At 42.4% G+C, this 16,307-nt stretch overlaps 1 protein-coding gene across 1 annotated transcript in view; it reads right to left on the reverse strand.

Moving 5' to 3' along the window:
- The window catches only part of ufl1 (UFM1-specific ligase 1), a 115,343-nt gene that overhangs the window by 87,124 nt on the left and 11,912 nt on the right, over positions 1-16,307 (reverse strand). The window contains exons 3-6 of the mRNA XM_063033090.1: positions 15,186-15,214; positions 9,382-9,479; positions 5,972-6,086; positions 4,098-4,228 (exon numbers count right to left, since the gene is read on the reverse strand). Coding sequence (XP_062889160.1) covers positions 4,098-4,228; positions 5,972-6,086; positions 9,382-9,479; positions 15,186-15,214 — 373 coding nt within the window. The remainder of the gene's footprint in view (positions 1-4,097; positions 4,229-5,971; positions 6,087-9,381; positions 9,480-15,185; positions 15,215-16,307) is intronic.

Consider the following 16,307-nt stretch of genomic DNA (forward strand, 5'->3'; position numbering starts at 1 on the left):
CCTTTAACTCTCAACTCATGTCCTCTTGTTTGAATCTCCCCCACTCTCAATGGAAAAAGCCTATCCACGTCAACTCTATCTATTCCCCTCATAATTTTAAATACCTCTATCAAGTCCCCCCTCAACCTTCCACACTCCAAAGAATAAAGACCCGACATGTTCAACCTTTCTCTGTAACTTAGGGGATGAAACCCAGGTAACATTTGAGTAAATCTCCTCTGTACTCTCTCAATTTTATTGACATCTTTCCTATAATTCAGTGACCAGAACTGTACACAGTACTCCAAATTTGGTCTTACCAATGCCTTATACAATTTCAACATTACATCCGAACTATACTCAATGTAAATACGAGGAATTCTGCAGATGCTGGAAATTCAAACAACACACATCAAAGTTGCTGGTGAACGCAGCAGGCCAGGCAGCATCTCTAGGAAGAGGTACAGTCGACGTTTGTTGTTTGCTTGCTCGGTTATCAATGCTATATCCTGTACTCAATGCTCTGATTTATAAAGGCCAGCATACCAAACGCTTTCTTCACCATCCTATCCACATGATATTCCACCTTCAGGGAGCTATGCACCATTATTCCTATCCCTCTGTTCTACTGCATTCTTCAATGCCCTACCATTTACCATGTATGTCCTATTTTGATTCGTCCTACCAAAATGTAGCACCTCACATTTATCAGCATTAAAAGCCATCTGCCATCTTTCAGTCCACTCTTCTAAGAGATCTAAATCTCTCTGCAAGCTTTGAAAACCTACTTCATTATCCACAACTCCACCTATCTTAGTATCATCTGCATACTTACTCATCCAATTTACCACCCCATCATCCAGATCATTAATATATATGACAAACAACATTGGACCCAGTACAGATCCCTGAAGCACACCACGAGACACCGTCCTCCAATCTGACACACAGTTATCCACCACTACTCTCTGGCGTCTCCCATCCAGCCACTGCTGAATCCATTTAACTACTTCCATATTAATACCTAACGATTGAACTTTCCTAACTAACCTTCCGTGTGGAACCCTGTCAAAGGCCTTACTGAAGTCCGTATAGACAACATCCACCGCTTTACCCTCGTCAACTTTCCTAGTAACCTCTTCAAAAAATTCAGTAAGATTTGTCAAACATGACCTTCCACGCACAAATCCATGTTGACTGTTCCTAATCAGACCCTGTCCATCCAGATAATTATATATACCATCTCCAAGAATACTCTCCATCAATTTACCCACCACTGACATCAAACTCACAGGCCGATAATTGCTAGGTTTACTCTTAGAACCCTTTTTAAACAATGGAACAACTTGAGCAATACGCCAATCCTCCGGCACCATCCCCGTTTCTAATGACATTTGAACTAACTTCCCTCAAGGTCCTAGGGAATATCCTGTCCGGACTCGGAGACTTATCCACTTTTATATTTCTTAAAAGTGCAAGTACTTCCTCTTCTTTAATCATCATACTTTCTATAACTACCCTTCTTGTTTCCCTTACCTTACACAATGTAATATCCTTCTCCTTAGTGAATACCGAAGAAATTGTTCAAAATCTCCCACATCTCTTTTGGCTCCGCACATAGCCGTCCACTCTGATTCTCTAAGGGACCAATTTTATCCCTCACTATCCTTTTGCTATTAATATAACTGTAGAAACCCTTTGAATTTATTTTCACCTTACTTGCCAAAGCAGCCTCATATCTTCTTTTAGCTTTCCTAATTTCTTTCTTAAGATTCTTTTTACATTCTTTGTATTCCTCGAGCACCTCATTAACTCCAAGCTGCCTATATTTACTGCAGATCCCTCTCTTTTTCTGAACCAGGTTTCTAATATCCCTTGAAAACCATGGCTCTCTCAAACTTTTAACCTTTCCTTTCAACCTAACAGGAACATGAAGATCCTGTACCCTCAAACTGTCACCTTTAAATGACCTCCATTTCTCTATTACATCCTTCCCATAAATCAAATTGTCCCAATGCACTCCTTCTAAATCCTTTCGCATCTCCTCAAAGTTAGCCTTTCTCCAATCAAAAATCTCAACCCTGGGTCCAGTCCTATCCTTCTCCATAATTATATTGAAACTAATGGTATTGTGATCACTGGACCCGAAGTGCTCCCCAATACATACCTCCGTCACCTGACCTATCTCATTCCCTAACAGGAGATCCAACACTGCCCCTTCTCTAGCTGGTACCTCTATGTATTGCTGCAAAAAACTATCTTGCACACATTTGACAGACTCCAAACCATCCAGCCCTTTTACAGAATGGGCTTCCCAATCAATGTGTGGAAAACCAAAACCTCCCACAATCACAACTTTGTGCTTACCACAAATATCTGCTATCTCCTTACAAATGTGCTCCTCCAATTCTTGCTCCCCATTAGGTGGTCTATAATACACCCCTATAAGCATCACTACACCTTTCTCATTCCTCAATTCCACCCAAATAGCCTCCCTAGACGAGTCCTCTTTTCTATCCTGCCAAAGCACCACTTTATATTTTCTCTGACAAGCAATGCAACACCTCCCCCTCTTGCCCCTCCGATTCTATCACACCTGAAGCAATGAAATCCAGGAATATTCAGTTGCCAATCACACCCCTCCTGCAACCATGTTTCACTAATAGCTACAACATCATATTTCCAGGTATCAATCCATGCTCTAAGCTCATCCACCTTTCTTACAATGCTCCTAGCATTAAAATAAATGCATTTAAGAAACTCTCCACCTCTTACTCTCTGTTCATCCCTAAAGGAGCAAACAACTTTGTTATCTTTTTCTTCCTTCTCCCCTACATCTTCAGTCTGAATGCTCCCGTTCTCTGTCTCCTGTCTATCCTCCCTCATACACTGTCTACTAGCTTTCTCTATTTGTGAACTAACCACCTCTCTCCTAGTCTCTTTAATTTGATTCCTACCCCCCAACCATTCTAGTTTAATCTCCCCAGTAGCCTTCGCAAACCTCCCCGCCAGGATATTGGTCCCCCTAGGATTCAAGTGCAACCCGTCCTTTTTGTACAGGTCACACCTGAGCCAAAACAGGTTCCAATGATCCAAAAACTTGAATCCCTGCCCCCTGCTCCAATCCCTCAGCCACGCATTTATGCTCCATCTCATTCCATTCCTACTCTCACTGTTGCGTAGCACAGGCAGTAATCCCGAGATTACTACCTTTGCGGTCCTTCTTCTCAACTCCCTTCCTAACTCCCTATATTCTCCTTTCAGGACCTCTTCCCTTTTCCGACCTATGTCATTGATACTTATATGTACCACGACCTCTGGCTCCTCACCCTCCCACTTCAGGATATCTTGGACGCAATCAGAAATATCCCGGACCCTGGCACTAGGGAGGCAAACTACCATCCGGGTCTCCTGACTGCGTCCACAGAATCGCCTATCTGACCCCCTAACTATCGAGTCCCCTATTACTACTGCCCTCCTCTTCCTTTCCCTACCCTTCTGAGCTACAAGGACGGAGGCACGGCCACTGTCGCTTCCCCCAGGTAAGCTGTCCCCCCCAACAGTACTCAAACAGGAGTACTTATTGTCAAGGGGCACAGCCACTGGGGTACTCTCTATTACCTGACCCTTCCCCTTCCTAACCATGACCTACTTGTCTGCCTCGTGGCCCTGGTGTGACCACCTGCCTGTAACTCCTCTCTATCAATTCCTCACTCTCCCTGACCAGACAAAGGTCATCGAGCTGCAGCTCCAGTTCCCTAACACGGTCTTTTAGGAGCTACAGCTCTGTGCACCTGGCGCAGGTGTGGACGTCCGGGAGGCTAGGAGGCTCCAGGAGCTCCCACATCCGACACCAAGATCAGTCAGGGCATCGAAAGATATAGCGAGAACGCAGGTGAATGGGATCTGGAATCAGCCGTGATGGAATGGCAGAGCAAATTCGATGGGCTGAATGGACTAATTCTGCTCCTACATCTTATGATCTAAGTCAGCGGGTCAAGCAGCATCTACGGATCAAAGAGATAGTCAACAGCGTGGGTCAAGAACCTTCATCAGGACTCCCCAATTTAATTTTTTAAAACTAATTTGATGGATAAGAGTGACATCTTAATCGATACCTAGTCACCGCACTGAAAAGTCCACGAATCCTGGCCTTGTGTTGGGCAATGAACGCATCTGTGAAAATGACACCTCGATCATAGGTGTCCATCTGTCCATTTATAATTCTGCCGAGGCGACGTGATAATTCCTTTAAAAATTTAAAACAGAGAAACATATAAAGGTGCAGGAACATAGCAACGAAAGCTCTTGTCTAAAATGTGTCAACATATTGGTTGTAAAGTGACAGAGTTCAGGACTTAATTATTTTACTGAATCTGCCTTAGGGTTCAAGCAAAGGCCTGATCAAGCAAAGTGAGCTTGAGCTCCCCTTCAGTGCACTGATCACCATATGGGCATTCATTGCAAGGTGAGGGAATGTTGAAGACCGCTGTTCTATTTTAACAATTTTTTTATATAAGATTTGTACTTTTTAAACAAACACGTATTTTTCACACTCACTGGCAGAAAGCGGTATAGCAGCTAAACTTTATTACCTTTCCCGTTTTTCATTGGCTAAGTATTAGCACATTACCCACATGATATAATTGATTTAATTATGAAGCCTATCTGCTAGTTTACTCCTATCTAAGGAATGTCATCAATAAAAGGGACAGATTTTTTCAGAGGCCTTCCTGGCTTTTTAAAAATTTGTCTTTGCATTAATTCCCCACTTAGCATCATTTTTCAGCTCTTTATTTAGTATCTGCATGTTTGTTTGTACTCCAAAATGAACTGAAATCTTGGAATTAAGACTACCTGTCATTCCTGACTCCTGGAAAATCAGAAAACAAACTGAGATCCAACAGAAAGATGAATGTGACTCTTTCATAGGCTTTGGGGCTTATAAGTGCCTCAAATGTTTCAACATGACATCTGATATGTATATTAGTTGCTATAGTAATATAGTTGCTATATTAGGCAGCTTATGGATAAGATCAGTAAGTGGATATTGAACTTCAAACCATCACTGCTGGCTTCAATTCAACTGGTTCTAATCTGCCTACTCTGCATATTTCTGACGCGTTTACATTACTACCTCACCCACATAGCATGTGCCCTGTTATGTACTACACAAGTCTGCATATGCATCAGGTGCCTTTCCTAATTGTCTTGGCACCTGTAGTATTTTTTTTAAAGCCACACTATCCAGCTAGTCTTAAACTCCTAACACATTACCATCTACAGTCAAAACTGGTAGCACCTGAAAGATGTAAAATTATCTTATAATCTTAACAATAGCAGTAAAAGAATGTCTATATTCAAAGTTATGGGAACCAGTGAGTACTTTAGAACTGAAGCTCCCACACTACACAAAATCAATCTGTTCTTAAACACAGGAGATTCTGCAGAGTATCAGAGACAAAATGCTGGAGGAACTCAGCAGGTCAGGAAACATCTATGGAGAGGAATAACCAGTCATCATTTCAGGCTAAGATCCTTCGGCAAGACCTGCTTCTATGCTGTAGTGTTCTATGACTCAATTGTGTTAAAAAAAATTTCAGATTTCTTATTGCAGATAACATTTTCAATTTATAACTTAAATTGTTCAGTTGGAGAATAGAAATAAAAACATGAAATGCTGAAAATATTCCACAACTTTTGATGATCCAGGTTGTGGGGCATCAAGCTACAAAGCACAAAAGCATGCCAGACAGATTCAAAGTGCCACTATCACAATGCTCTGCGATATATACTTACGTTACATTTTGAATTATTCTATTTTTATTCCATTTGTAATTGATGGTTCCAGGTTTAGTCAGTTTTATTAGTTAGAAAACCTGATAGTGTTTCAACCAATTACACAGAGAACTATTGGTAAACCTTTTACAACCTGACTGCTGTATATCAGTGGTTATGATATTTTACCCATCATGGAAAATTAACCACTCACCTCTGTGAGAAAGTCAATTGGAAGATCATACAATTTACAGAGTTCTGCTATGGTCACATGCCCAGCTTCCTGCAGGCGATCGTTTACCTCTTCTGCCATTCGATCCAGGTAGGCTCTAGTTTAAAAAGCAACAACAATACTTAGTCTTGATGTGGTATATTAATGCAATGGTTAGTGCAATCACTTTACAGCAGCAGTAATCACTGACAGGGGTTCAATTCCTGTAGCCATCTGCAAGGAGATTGTATATTCTCCCCGTGACTGCATGGGAATTCTCCCAGTTTTCCGGTTTCTTCCCACACTCGTACGGTTAGGGTTAGTAAGGAGTGGGTATGCTAAGTTGGCACCAGAAATGTAAAGACACTTGTGGGTTGCCCCAGAACAATTATAGCTGATTTGACACAAACGATGTACTTCACTGTATATTTCAATATACATGTGACAAATAATCTCTGACGATTTTATAAACTTAAGTTAGCCATTTGAAGTTAATATAAGTGTCGGCAACTTGCGTATCAAACTACTGTTGAGCAAATAAATGTTATGTAATTTAAAAAGTAGTATTTCAAATACTGTCACTATTTACCTGTTTTCAGATTCATAATTAGTCATAGAGAAGTACAGCACAGAAACAGGCCCTTCTGTCCAGCTGGTCCGTACCGAACCACTTAAACTGCCTATTCCCATTGACCTGCACCAGGACCAAAGCCCTCCATACCCTTACTATCCATTTACTTATCCAAATTTCTCCAAAATGATGAAATCAAGCTCACATGTACCACTTGTGCTGGCAGCTCATTCCACACTCTCACAACCCGCTGAGTGAAGAAGTTTCCCCTCATGTTCCTCTTAAACTTTTCAGCTTTCACCCTTAAGCCATGACCTCTGGTTGTAGTCCCACCCAAGCTCAGTGGAAAAACCCTGCTTGCATTTACCCTATCAGTACCCCTCATAATTTTGTGTACCTCTATCAAATCTGCTCTGAGTCTTCTATGCTCCAAGGAATAAAATCCTAATCTATTCAATCTTTCCTTATAACTCAGGCGCTCCAGACCCAGCAACATCCTTGTAAATCTGCTCCGCACGCTTTCAACTTTGTTTATATCTTTCCTGTAGGCAGGTGACCAAAACTGCACACAAAACTCCAAATTAGGCGTCATCTTATACAACTTGACATAACATCTTATTTTACTTAATGTCTGAATGAGACCAGTTGCTATGGAAACAAAAGCCAGTTCTGCATCTTGCTTAATTTCCCCTTTCATTGAAGCAAGCATTGAGAATCATGAGTTCGTGCTTGCCACAAACAGCAGGGCTATAACATAAACTTAATCCTCATACTCAACGCCTTCATGGTTAAATTGTTTAATAGCTCTACGCCCAGGGTGTGCTTCTAATCTTAAATTCTTTCCATTATGAACATGGCCTACCTCTAATCCTATTGTGACTCATTTGACATAAAACACTGAATATACGTTTGACACCTCCTGCATCGTAACGGTCTGCTTGTCATTCTGAACAGTCACCCTTAACTTTACTTAACACAAAATTCTAAAGTTCTTATCTAATTCTATATTATGTACCATTTTATCATCGCATGATCTCTATAATTGACATTAACTCCTTGAATCACTAATTTAAAACTTTTGCCCTTCTATTTCAATCCATCTACGGTCTTGCCATGAAACCAAACAGAAGCTGCTGATTCTCCAAACAGAAGAAATTGGCCAGTGGTCTGTTCGGATGGGTTTAGGAAGAGGGGTTAGGAGAGATCTCAGGGTTGGTGACCAGGACTGGAGTGGAGTGGTTGGGGAGTATTCACATTCAGAAGGTCCAGGGATCAAGATGGAGACCTGAGCATCCAGAGATTGAATGACCAGGAATTCCCTTCTTGCTTTGCATTGGTTAAATCTTGTTGTCCCAGAAATGCTCAAGGACAAGTGGCTAGCTTGATTCAATGCTCCGAAAGGACAGGGCTACCATTTAATTGTGCCAGATTTTTTATATTTTGCCACAATACTATGGCAGCCCCTGTCCTGCTAAAGCATTGAACGAAATTGACCACTTGTTGTTGGACATTTCTGGGCCAAAGCTTTCCCAATGTAAACCAAGGAAGGGAATTCCTAACACAAAAATCACTTTCAAGACTGTTTATTGACATTCTTAGTACCCAAGTGCTTCTGGGGGGGGGGGGGGGGAGTGGTTAGGGAGACAATAATTACACAATTAAATCTTTGACCTGGGCTGCTCCAGTGCAACAGCTACAAAAGGAATCAAGGGAATCGTGTCAGGTACATGACAGCAGAAGAGGAAGGAGACAGCTTACACAAAAAGTGACAGTGAGAAAAAAAATCGCACAGAACCAGAACGTTACATGTACATTTGCAGTAGGTTAATATAGTAAGAATTCAAAGTGTAAATCAGAAAAAAGGCAAATAGGAATCAGAGGAAAAGGCCAGATACTTGGCCGTTATTGAGGAAAAGGGTTACCTTCAGGGAGGATTAAAAAAGTAGGAGACATGCTGGGGGTAAAGAACAAGTTAATGCTGGTGACAACATTTGATTAGAGTAGAAAAATGCAGTCAGGAGGCTAGTCTATACCGATAATGGGGATTGGGGGGGCGGGCACCATGGGCTTGGGGACAAATTAAAATTACGGAGTAAAGGGGTTGATGAGGGGTAAAGCCCACCTGTGGTCTTGGGAAATGGCCAGAGAGATGGTTTGAGAAGTTATCAAGAGAGACTGCACAGAAATAGCTCCTTTGTCCAATGAGTGCACTGATCACCAATCACCGATGTTCAAGTGGCAACCTACAGTGGCCAATTTACCTCCCAACCCATGTGTCTGGGGATGCGGAAGGAAACTGTAACACCTTGTGAAAACTCTGCACAGTGACATGGTTGAGCAGTGGTAAAGAGTAAAGCTATTGCAGCACCAGATGTATAATTGGGGTTCGATCACTGGCCACTGTAAGGAGTTTGTATGCTCTCCCTGTGACTGCTTAGCTTTCATGCCTGTGCTCCAACTTCTTCCCATCTTGCAAAGACGTACAGGTTAATGTCAGTGAATTATGGACATGCTGTGCTGGTACTAGGAGCATGGTGATATTTATGGGCTGCCCAGTACGATCCACACTGACGTGAGCTGGAAGAAATGATGCATTCACTGTATGCCGCGATGTGCACATGACAAATAAAGCTAATCTTTAAACCCAAATGGTGAACTCCATCTCAAGGTCAGGACCGTACCTGGATCTCTAACAATGTGAGACAATTGCTTTCTTGGTCGCACCACTGTGCCTAACCAGAGATGAATGAAACACAAGCTAATGTGCCTTTGAAATCCAATTAATGTTAAAATCTTTCCATTGTTTCAGGTAAATTAGGATAAAGAAATTGGCAATACTCACTCATCGATCAGCTGGCCTAAAACAAGCTGAACATCTCGGTTTGATTTAACAATGTCACTTGCTTTGCTTTCAATGTGTGTTAGATCCACATTGAGAATCTAAGGAAATGTTCAAAAACAAAATTTTAATATAGTTTAAGACTGTGCAAATTATCAGAGTAACATATTCAAGATTCAAGATTGTTTAATGTCATTTCCAGTAGACAAGTGTAAAGGAGAATTAAGTAATTATTACTCTGGATCTGATGCAGCATATAAATAAAATATGTGATAAAGAATACAACTATAAATGCATAAGATAGCTTATATACATAGATTAATTGTATGTCCATAAAGTGACACTAGGCTGTACATACGGTGACTGACAGGAAATGATAATACAGTTGGGGCTGTGGAAAGGTGGATCAGCTTTACTGCTTGGAAAAAGTAATTGTGTTTGAGTCTGGTGCCCTGGCAATAATCCCACATACTGGTGGTGGGGTGAATTTGTGGGCCAGGTGTTGATCAACTGTACTGGTTGAAGAAATTAACTGCTTTTTGAGTCTGGTGTTCCTATGGGAAAACAGATGAGGAAATACACTTCAGACAGAGCCGATTTTGAATCTTGAGAGATAAGTTGTTAAGAAAAGCTAACTGGTTATGGTCATGCCAGTGGATAATAAGATAAAAGATGCTGGCTGAACTGCTGAAAACCCCGAAGAACAACTCCAAATGAATTAAATGAAGTACAATGACGTGTAGTTTGGGCCTTGGATAGACGTCCAATCATGTCCAAGTGCATCACAAGAAATATATATCTCAACATCAAATAACAAATAAGATGTGAATCCAAACAAGACAATAAATAATCTTGCGAGACCAGGGATCTGCGCCTGGAAAGTCTTCACTCTCCAGGGCGCAGGCCTCGACAAGGGTGTATGGGAGACCAGCAGTTGCCCATGCTGCAAGTCGCCCCTCTCCACAACACCGATGTTGTCCAAGGGAAGGGCATTAGGGCAGTGGCACCAGTGTCGTCACAGAGCAAGGACACAACACATTCCCTCGGCTGGGGCTCAAACTCACGACCTTCAGGTCGCTAGTCCAATGCCTTAACCACTTGGCCACGTGCCCACACTAAACAAGACATGTGAATCATATATCCCGTGTTCAGCCAGAATTGGTGAATCGGTTTAATTCATTGCAACAGACTGATGCAGAGGTCAATTTCATTGGGTATATTTAAAGTGGAGATTTCTAGATTCTTGATTAATAAGGATGTCAAAGGTTATGGAGAGAAGGCAGGAGAATGGGATTGAGAGGGATAAGAAATTAGCCATGATGGAGCAGATTCAATGGGCTGAATGGCCTAATTCTGCTTCAAGATTTTATGGTATCATCTATTGGCAAACACTTGGTAAGACCACAAGACCAGAAGCTACAGCAGCCAAATTAGGCCATTTGGCCCAACGAGTCTGCCCTACAATTTCATCAGCTAATGTAGAAGCAAAAGAGAGGGCATACAAAAAAGCAAAAATTAGTTGGAAGACAGAGAATTGGGAAGCTTTTAAAACCCTACAGAGAGTGCCTAAAAGAATCATTAGGAGGGAAAAGATGAAATATGAAAGCAAGCTAGAAAACAATATCAAAGTGGATAGTGAAAGCTTTATCAAGTATTTAAAAACTAAAAGAGAGATGAGAGTGGATATAGGACCACTAGAAAAAAATAACTGGGGCCAAGGACATGGCAGATGAATTAAATGAGTAGTTTGGATCAGTCTTCACTATGGAAGACACCAGCAGTGTGCCAGAAGTTGAAGGGTGTGAGGGAAGAGAACTGAGTACAGTTACTATTACAAGGGAGAAGGCGCTCAAAAGTCAAGAGGCCTAAGGGTACATATGTCACACGGACCAGATGAACTGCACCCTAGGGTCCTGAAAGAGGTAGTGGTAGAGATTGTGGAGGTATTAGTAATGATCTTTCAAAAATCATTGGACTCTGGCATGGTGCCAGAGGACTGGAAATCTGCAACTGCCACTCCATTCTCCAAGAAAGAGGGAAGGCGGCAAAGGAAATTATAGACCAGTTAGCCTGACCTCAGTAGCTGGGAAGATGCTGGAGTCAATTGTTAAGGACGAAGTTGTGGAGTACTTGGTGACACAGGACAAGATAGGACAAAGTCAGCATGGTTTCCTTCAGGGGAAATCTTGCCTGACGAACCTTTGGAATTCTTTGAGGAGATTACAAGTAGGATAGATAAAGAGGATGCATTGGATGTTGTATATTTGGACTTCCAGAAGGCCTTTGACAAGGTGCTACACACGAGGCTGCTTACCAAGTTAAGAACCAATGGCATTACAGGAAAGTTACTGTTTACCTCCACATCATTGCCATTTACCTGCACTATCCCCAGGCCATTTCATTTTCTTTGTGTACAAAACATCTTCAGAATCAGGTTTATTATCACTGACATATTTCATGAAATTGATTTTGCAACAATAGTACATTGCAATACACAATAATTACTATAAATTACAATAACATATAAAATAAAGAGTGCAAAAATAGCGCAAAATAGTGAGGTAGTGTTCAGAATCAGAACCAGGTTTAATATCATTGGCATATGTTGTGAAATTTGTTCAGAAATCTGATAGCAGAGGCGAAAAAAACCTGTGTGCATTTTGTGTACCTGCGCAGAATACCCTTCGTAAACTGATTATTTGCCTACAAATTGCATTTTGAAAGCAACTAATGCAATGTTGCATGTATTATCATAACATGGTAGTTGGGGTTTAATAAATATACATTGTGTCAAAAACAGTGTGGGCTCGACTGCTTCTCTCCTCTTATTTACATGCGATACAAGGTAGGTACTCAAACAGGGAACTGATCACTTCATTGCCCTAATTACAACATGGACAATTTACAAATTATTATAAAAAAAAAACTAGACTAAAGTTAGTTTTCTCATGCAGATTGTCTCGAGCCCTTCAGCATAGAGTCAGACAGAACAAAAATAGACTCTTTGGTCCACCATCTCCATGCCAACCACCTTGACTTTTTCCATTTAGCAGCACTTGGTCTGTAGCCAAATTAACTAAGCATTGTTAGTGTCCCAAATCAAACTTAAAGTACTTAAAGTACTCCTCCGGTGGGAAGAGGAGATAGCAGTGTGCCGCGCGCGCGCAGCCCTCCGGTGAAAATGATATCGTATCCGTTAAATAGGGGCCGTGGACAATTCTGATTTGATGGAGACAGACGTGAAAGCACAGAGGAACATCTGGAGAAATTTCTGAAATGCAGGTTCGCTGCCGCTGTTACTGGGCGATCAAGAATCTTCCCAGGGAAGGCCCCAAAATCCCCGGCTTTGCCTGTTGTTGGCGACCGAGATTGAGGTCCAATCGTTCGGATAGAGATGGTGCTCGGTACTTGGTGTCGGAGGGCTGATCAGAGCTCGAAGTTTTCAGACGACTCAGAGTCGGATTGTAGTCGGCATGGCAGGGAGAGTTTTCTTCCTTCTCCTGTCTGCGTGAGATGTGGGACTTTGGAGAGACTTTGAACTTTTTACTGTGCCATGGACTGTTCTTCATCAAGTTATGGTATTGTTGCACTGTTGTAACTATATGTTATAATTATGTGGTTTTGTTAGTTTTTTCAGTCTTGGTCTGTCCTGTGTTTTGTGATATCACACCGGAGAAAATAATGTATCATTTCTTAATGCATGCACTAAAAATGACACTAAAAGAGGACTGCGTGTCCTCATAATCTAAAGTATTCTGTTCTGAGAGAGATTTATTTTTAACCTTATGGTTCTGTCCAAACTAGTTTCTTTCAAGGGTTTTACATCAGAGCCAGGTCTGTCTATACAAATAGGCACCAACAATACATTCATTACACATCAAAGTTGCTGGTGAACGCAGCAGGCCAAGCAGCATCTGTAGGAAGAGGTGCAGTCGACGTTTCAGGCCGAGACCCTTCGTCAGGACTAACTGAAGGAAGAGTGAGTAAGGGATTTGAAAGTTGGAGGGGGAGATCCAAAATGATAGGAGAAGACAGGAGGGGGAGGGATAGAGCCAAGAGCTGGACAGGTGATAGGCAAAAGGGGATACAAGAGGATCATGGGACAGGAGGTCCGGGAAGAAAGACGGGGGGGGGGGACCCAGAGGATGGGCAAGAGGTATATTCAGAGGGACAGAGGGAGAAAAAGGAGAGTGAGAGAAAGAATGTGTGCATAAAAATGAGTAACAGATGGGGTACGAGGGGGAGGTGGGGCCTTAGGGGAAGTTAGAGAAGTTGATGTTCATGCCATCAGGTTGGAGGCTACCCAGACGGAATATAAGGTGTTGTTCCTCCAACTTGAGTGTGGCTTCATGTTTACAGTAGAGGAGGCCGTGGATAGACATGTCAGAATGGGAATGGGATGTGGAATTAAAATGTGTGGCCACCGGGAGATCCTGCTTTCTCGCAATTCCTCCGTCTCCGCCGCATATGCTCTCAGGATGAGGCTTTTCATTCTAGGACGAGGGAGATGTCTTCCTTTTTTAAAGAAAAGGGCTTCCCTTCCTCCATTATCAACTCTGCTCTTAAACGCATCTCCCCCATTTCACGTACATCTGCTCTCACTCCATCCTCCCGCCACCCCACTAGGAATAGGGTTCCCCTGGTCCTCACCTATCACCCCACCAGCCTCCGGGTCCAACATATTATTCTCCGTAACTTCCGCCACCTCCAACGGGATCCCAGCACTAAGCACATCTTTCCCTCCCCACCTCTCTCTGCATTCCGCAGGGATCGCTCCCTACACAACTCCCTTGTCCATTCGTGCCCCCCATCCCTCCCCACTGATCTCCCTCCTGGCACTTATCCGTGTAAGCGGAACAAGTGCTACACATGCCCTTACACTTCCTCCCTTACCACCATTCAGGGCCCCAAACAGTCCTTCCAGGTGAGGCAACACTTCACCAGTGAGTCGACTGGGGTGATATACTGCGTCCGGTGCTCCCGATGTGGCCTTTTATATATTGGCGAGACCCGACGCAGACAGGGAGACCGCTTTGCTGAACATCTACGCTCTGTCCGCCAGAGAAAGCAGGATCTCCCAGTGGCCACACATTTTAATTCCACATCCCATTCCCATTCTGACATGTCTATCCACGGCCTCCTCTACTGTAAACATGAAGCCACACTCAGGTTGGAGGAATAACACCTTATATTCCATCTGGGTAGCCTCCAACCTCATGGCATGAACATCGACTTCTCTAACTTCCGCTAAGGCCCCACCTCCCCCTCGTACCTCATCTGTTACTCATTTTTATGCACACATTCTTTCTCTCACTCTCCTTTTTCTCCCTCTGTCCCTCTGAATATACCTCTTGCCCATCCTCTGGGTACCCCCCCCCCTTGTCTTTCTTCCCGGACCTCCTGTCCCATGATCCTCTCGTATCCCCTTTTGCCTATCACCTGTCCAGCTCTTGGCTCTATCCCTCCCCCTCCTGTCTTCTCCTATCATTTTGGATCTCCCCCTCCAACTTTCAAATCCCTTACTCACTCTTCCTTCAGTTAGTCCTGACGAAGGGTCTCGGCCTGAAACGTCGACTGCACCTCTTCCTACAGATGCTGCCTGGCCTGCTGCGTTCACCAGCAACTTTGATGTGTGTTGCTTGAATTTCCAGCATCTGCAGAATTCCCGTTGTTTACCAACAATACATTCACTGCTTTAATTTGGTCATTGTTAAAAGATTGCAGACATCTGAACCTCAAATTAAACTCAAACTGGACATTCAATGTGCAAAATTAAAATAAAGATTTTAAACAAAACATTTACTCACATGTTGAAGATCCACAATATTTATCCTGCCTGAAAAGTAAGGGAAGTAGAACATTAGAGAGTTTTTAGACAAGAAGAGGCCATTCAGCCCAACAAAGCTTGCCAATTTCCTATTCAAATAGTGCGTTGAAGTAACTATCAAGTTTAGATTTGCAAGTCTCTAAGGTACTACTTTCAGCTACATAACTAGGTAGTTTGTTCCATATGCTCACAACTTGCCGTGTAAAGAAATGCTTCTTGATTTTAGTCTGAAATCTCCCTTTAACCAGTCTCCAACTACGGCCTCGGGTCTTTAATGTGGATTAGTTTTGAAGTAGCAGCTAGTATCCACCTTACTGATGCCCTTAATGATTTTGTTCACTTCTATCCTGTCTCCCCTCATTCTCTGTCTACTTAGGCTAAAAAGATTTAATTATTTCAATCTATCTTCCCAGCTCATACCCTGCAGACCTGGAATGAGTCTCATCATCCTACTCTGGACTCTCTCCAGTGCCTTCACATCCCTCACACGATATGGAGACCCAAATGGTACACAGTACTCAAGGTGTGGCCTCACAAGCGCATTATAAAGTTTAACAAGAACGTCTCTAGACTTGAGCTCCACTGAGTGCATTATGTAGCCCAATATTCTGTTAGCCTTCCTAATCACTCCTGTGCATTGTCTAGATACTGATAGTGATGAGTCTACTGGGACGCCCAAATCCTTCTCATGCAGTGCACTTTCTAACTCAAGACCCCCACTGTATGTTTATATCTAATATTTCTACTTCCTGTATGTAATATTTTACATTTACTTGTATTAAATTTCACCTGTCATTTATCTGCCCACATCTGGATTTTGTTTAGATCTAACTGTTGATTCTGCTGTCTGAATGTTATCAACCCGGCCCCCTAATTTTGTGTCATTGGCAAACTTTACTAGTTTATTTGTTATGTGCTTACCCAAATCTTTAATGTAAATTAAAAACAACAGTGGCCGCAAAACTGATCCCTGCGGAACCCCAGTTTTAACATCTTCTAAGTGTGAAAGTGATCCTCTCACCACAAATTGTTTTCTGTTTTTGAGGCAATTCACACTCCTTACCCTGAATCCCTACCTCCTGGAATTTGATAATTAACTTCT

The sequence above is a fragment of the Mobula hypostoma genome, chromosome 2, assembly GCF_963921235.1.
Source record: "Mobula hypostoma chromosome 2, sMobHyp1.1, whole genome shotgun sequence".
Taxonomy (NCBI): Eukaryota; Metazoa; Chordata; class Chondrichthyes; order Myliobatiformes; family Myliobatidae; genus Mobula; species Mobula hypostoma.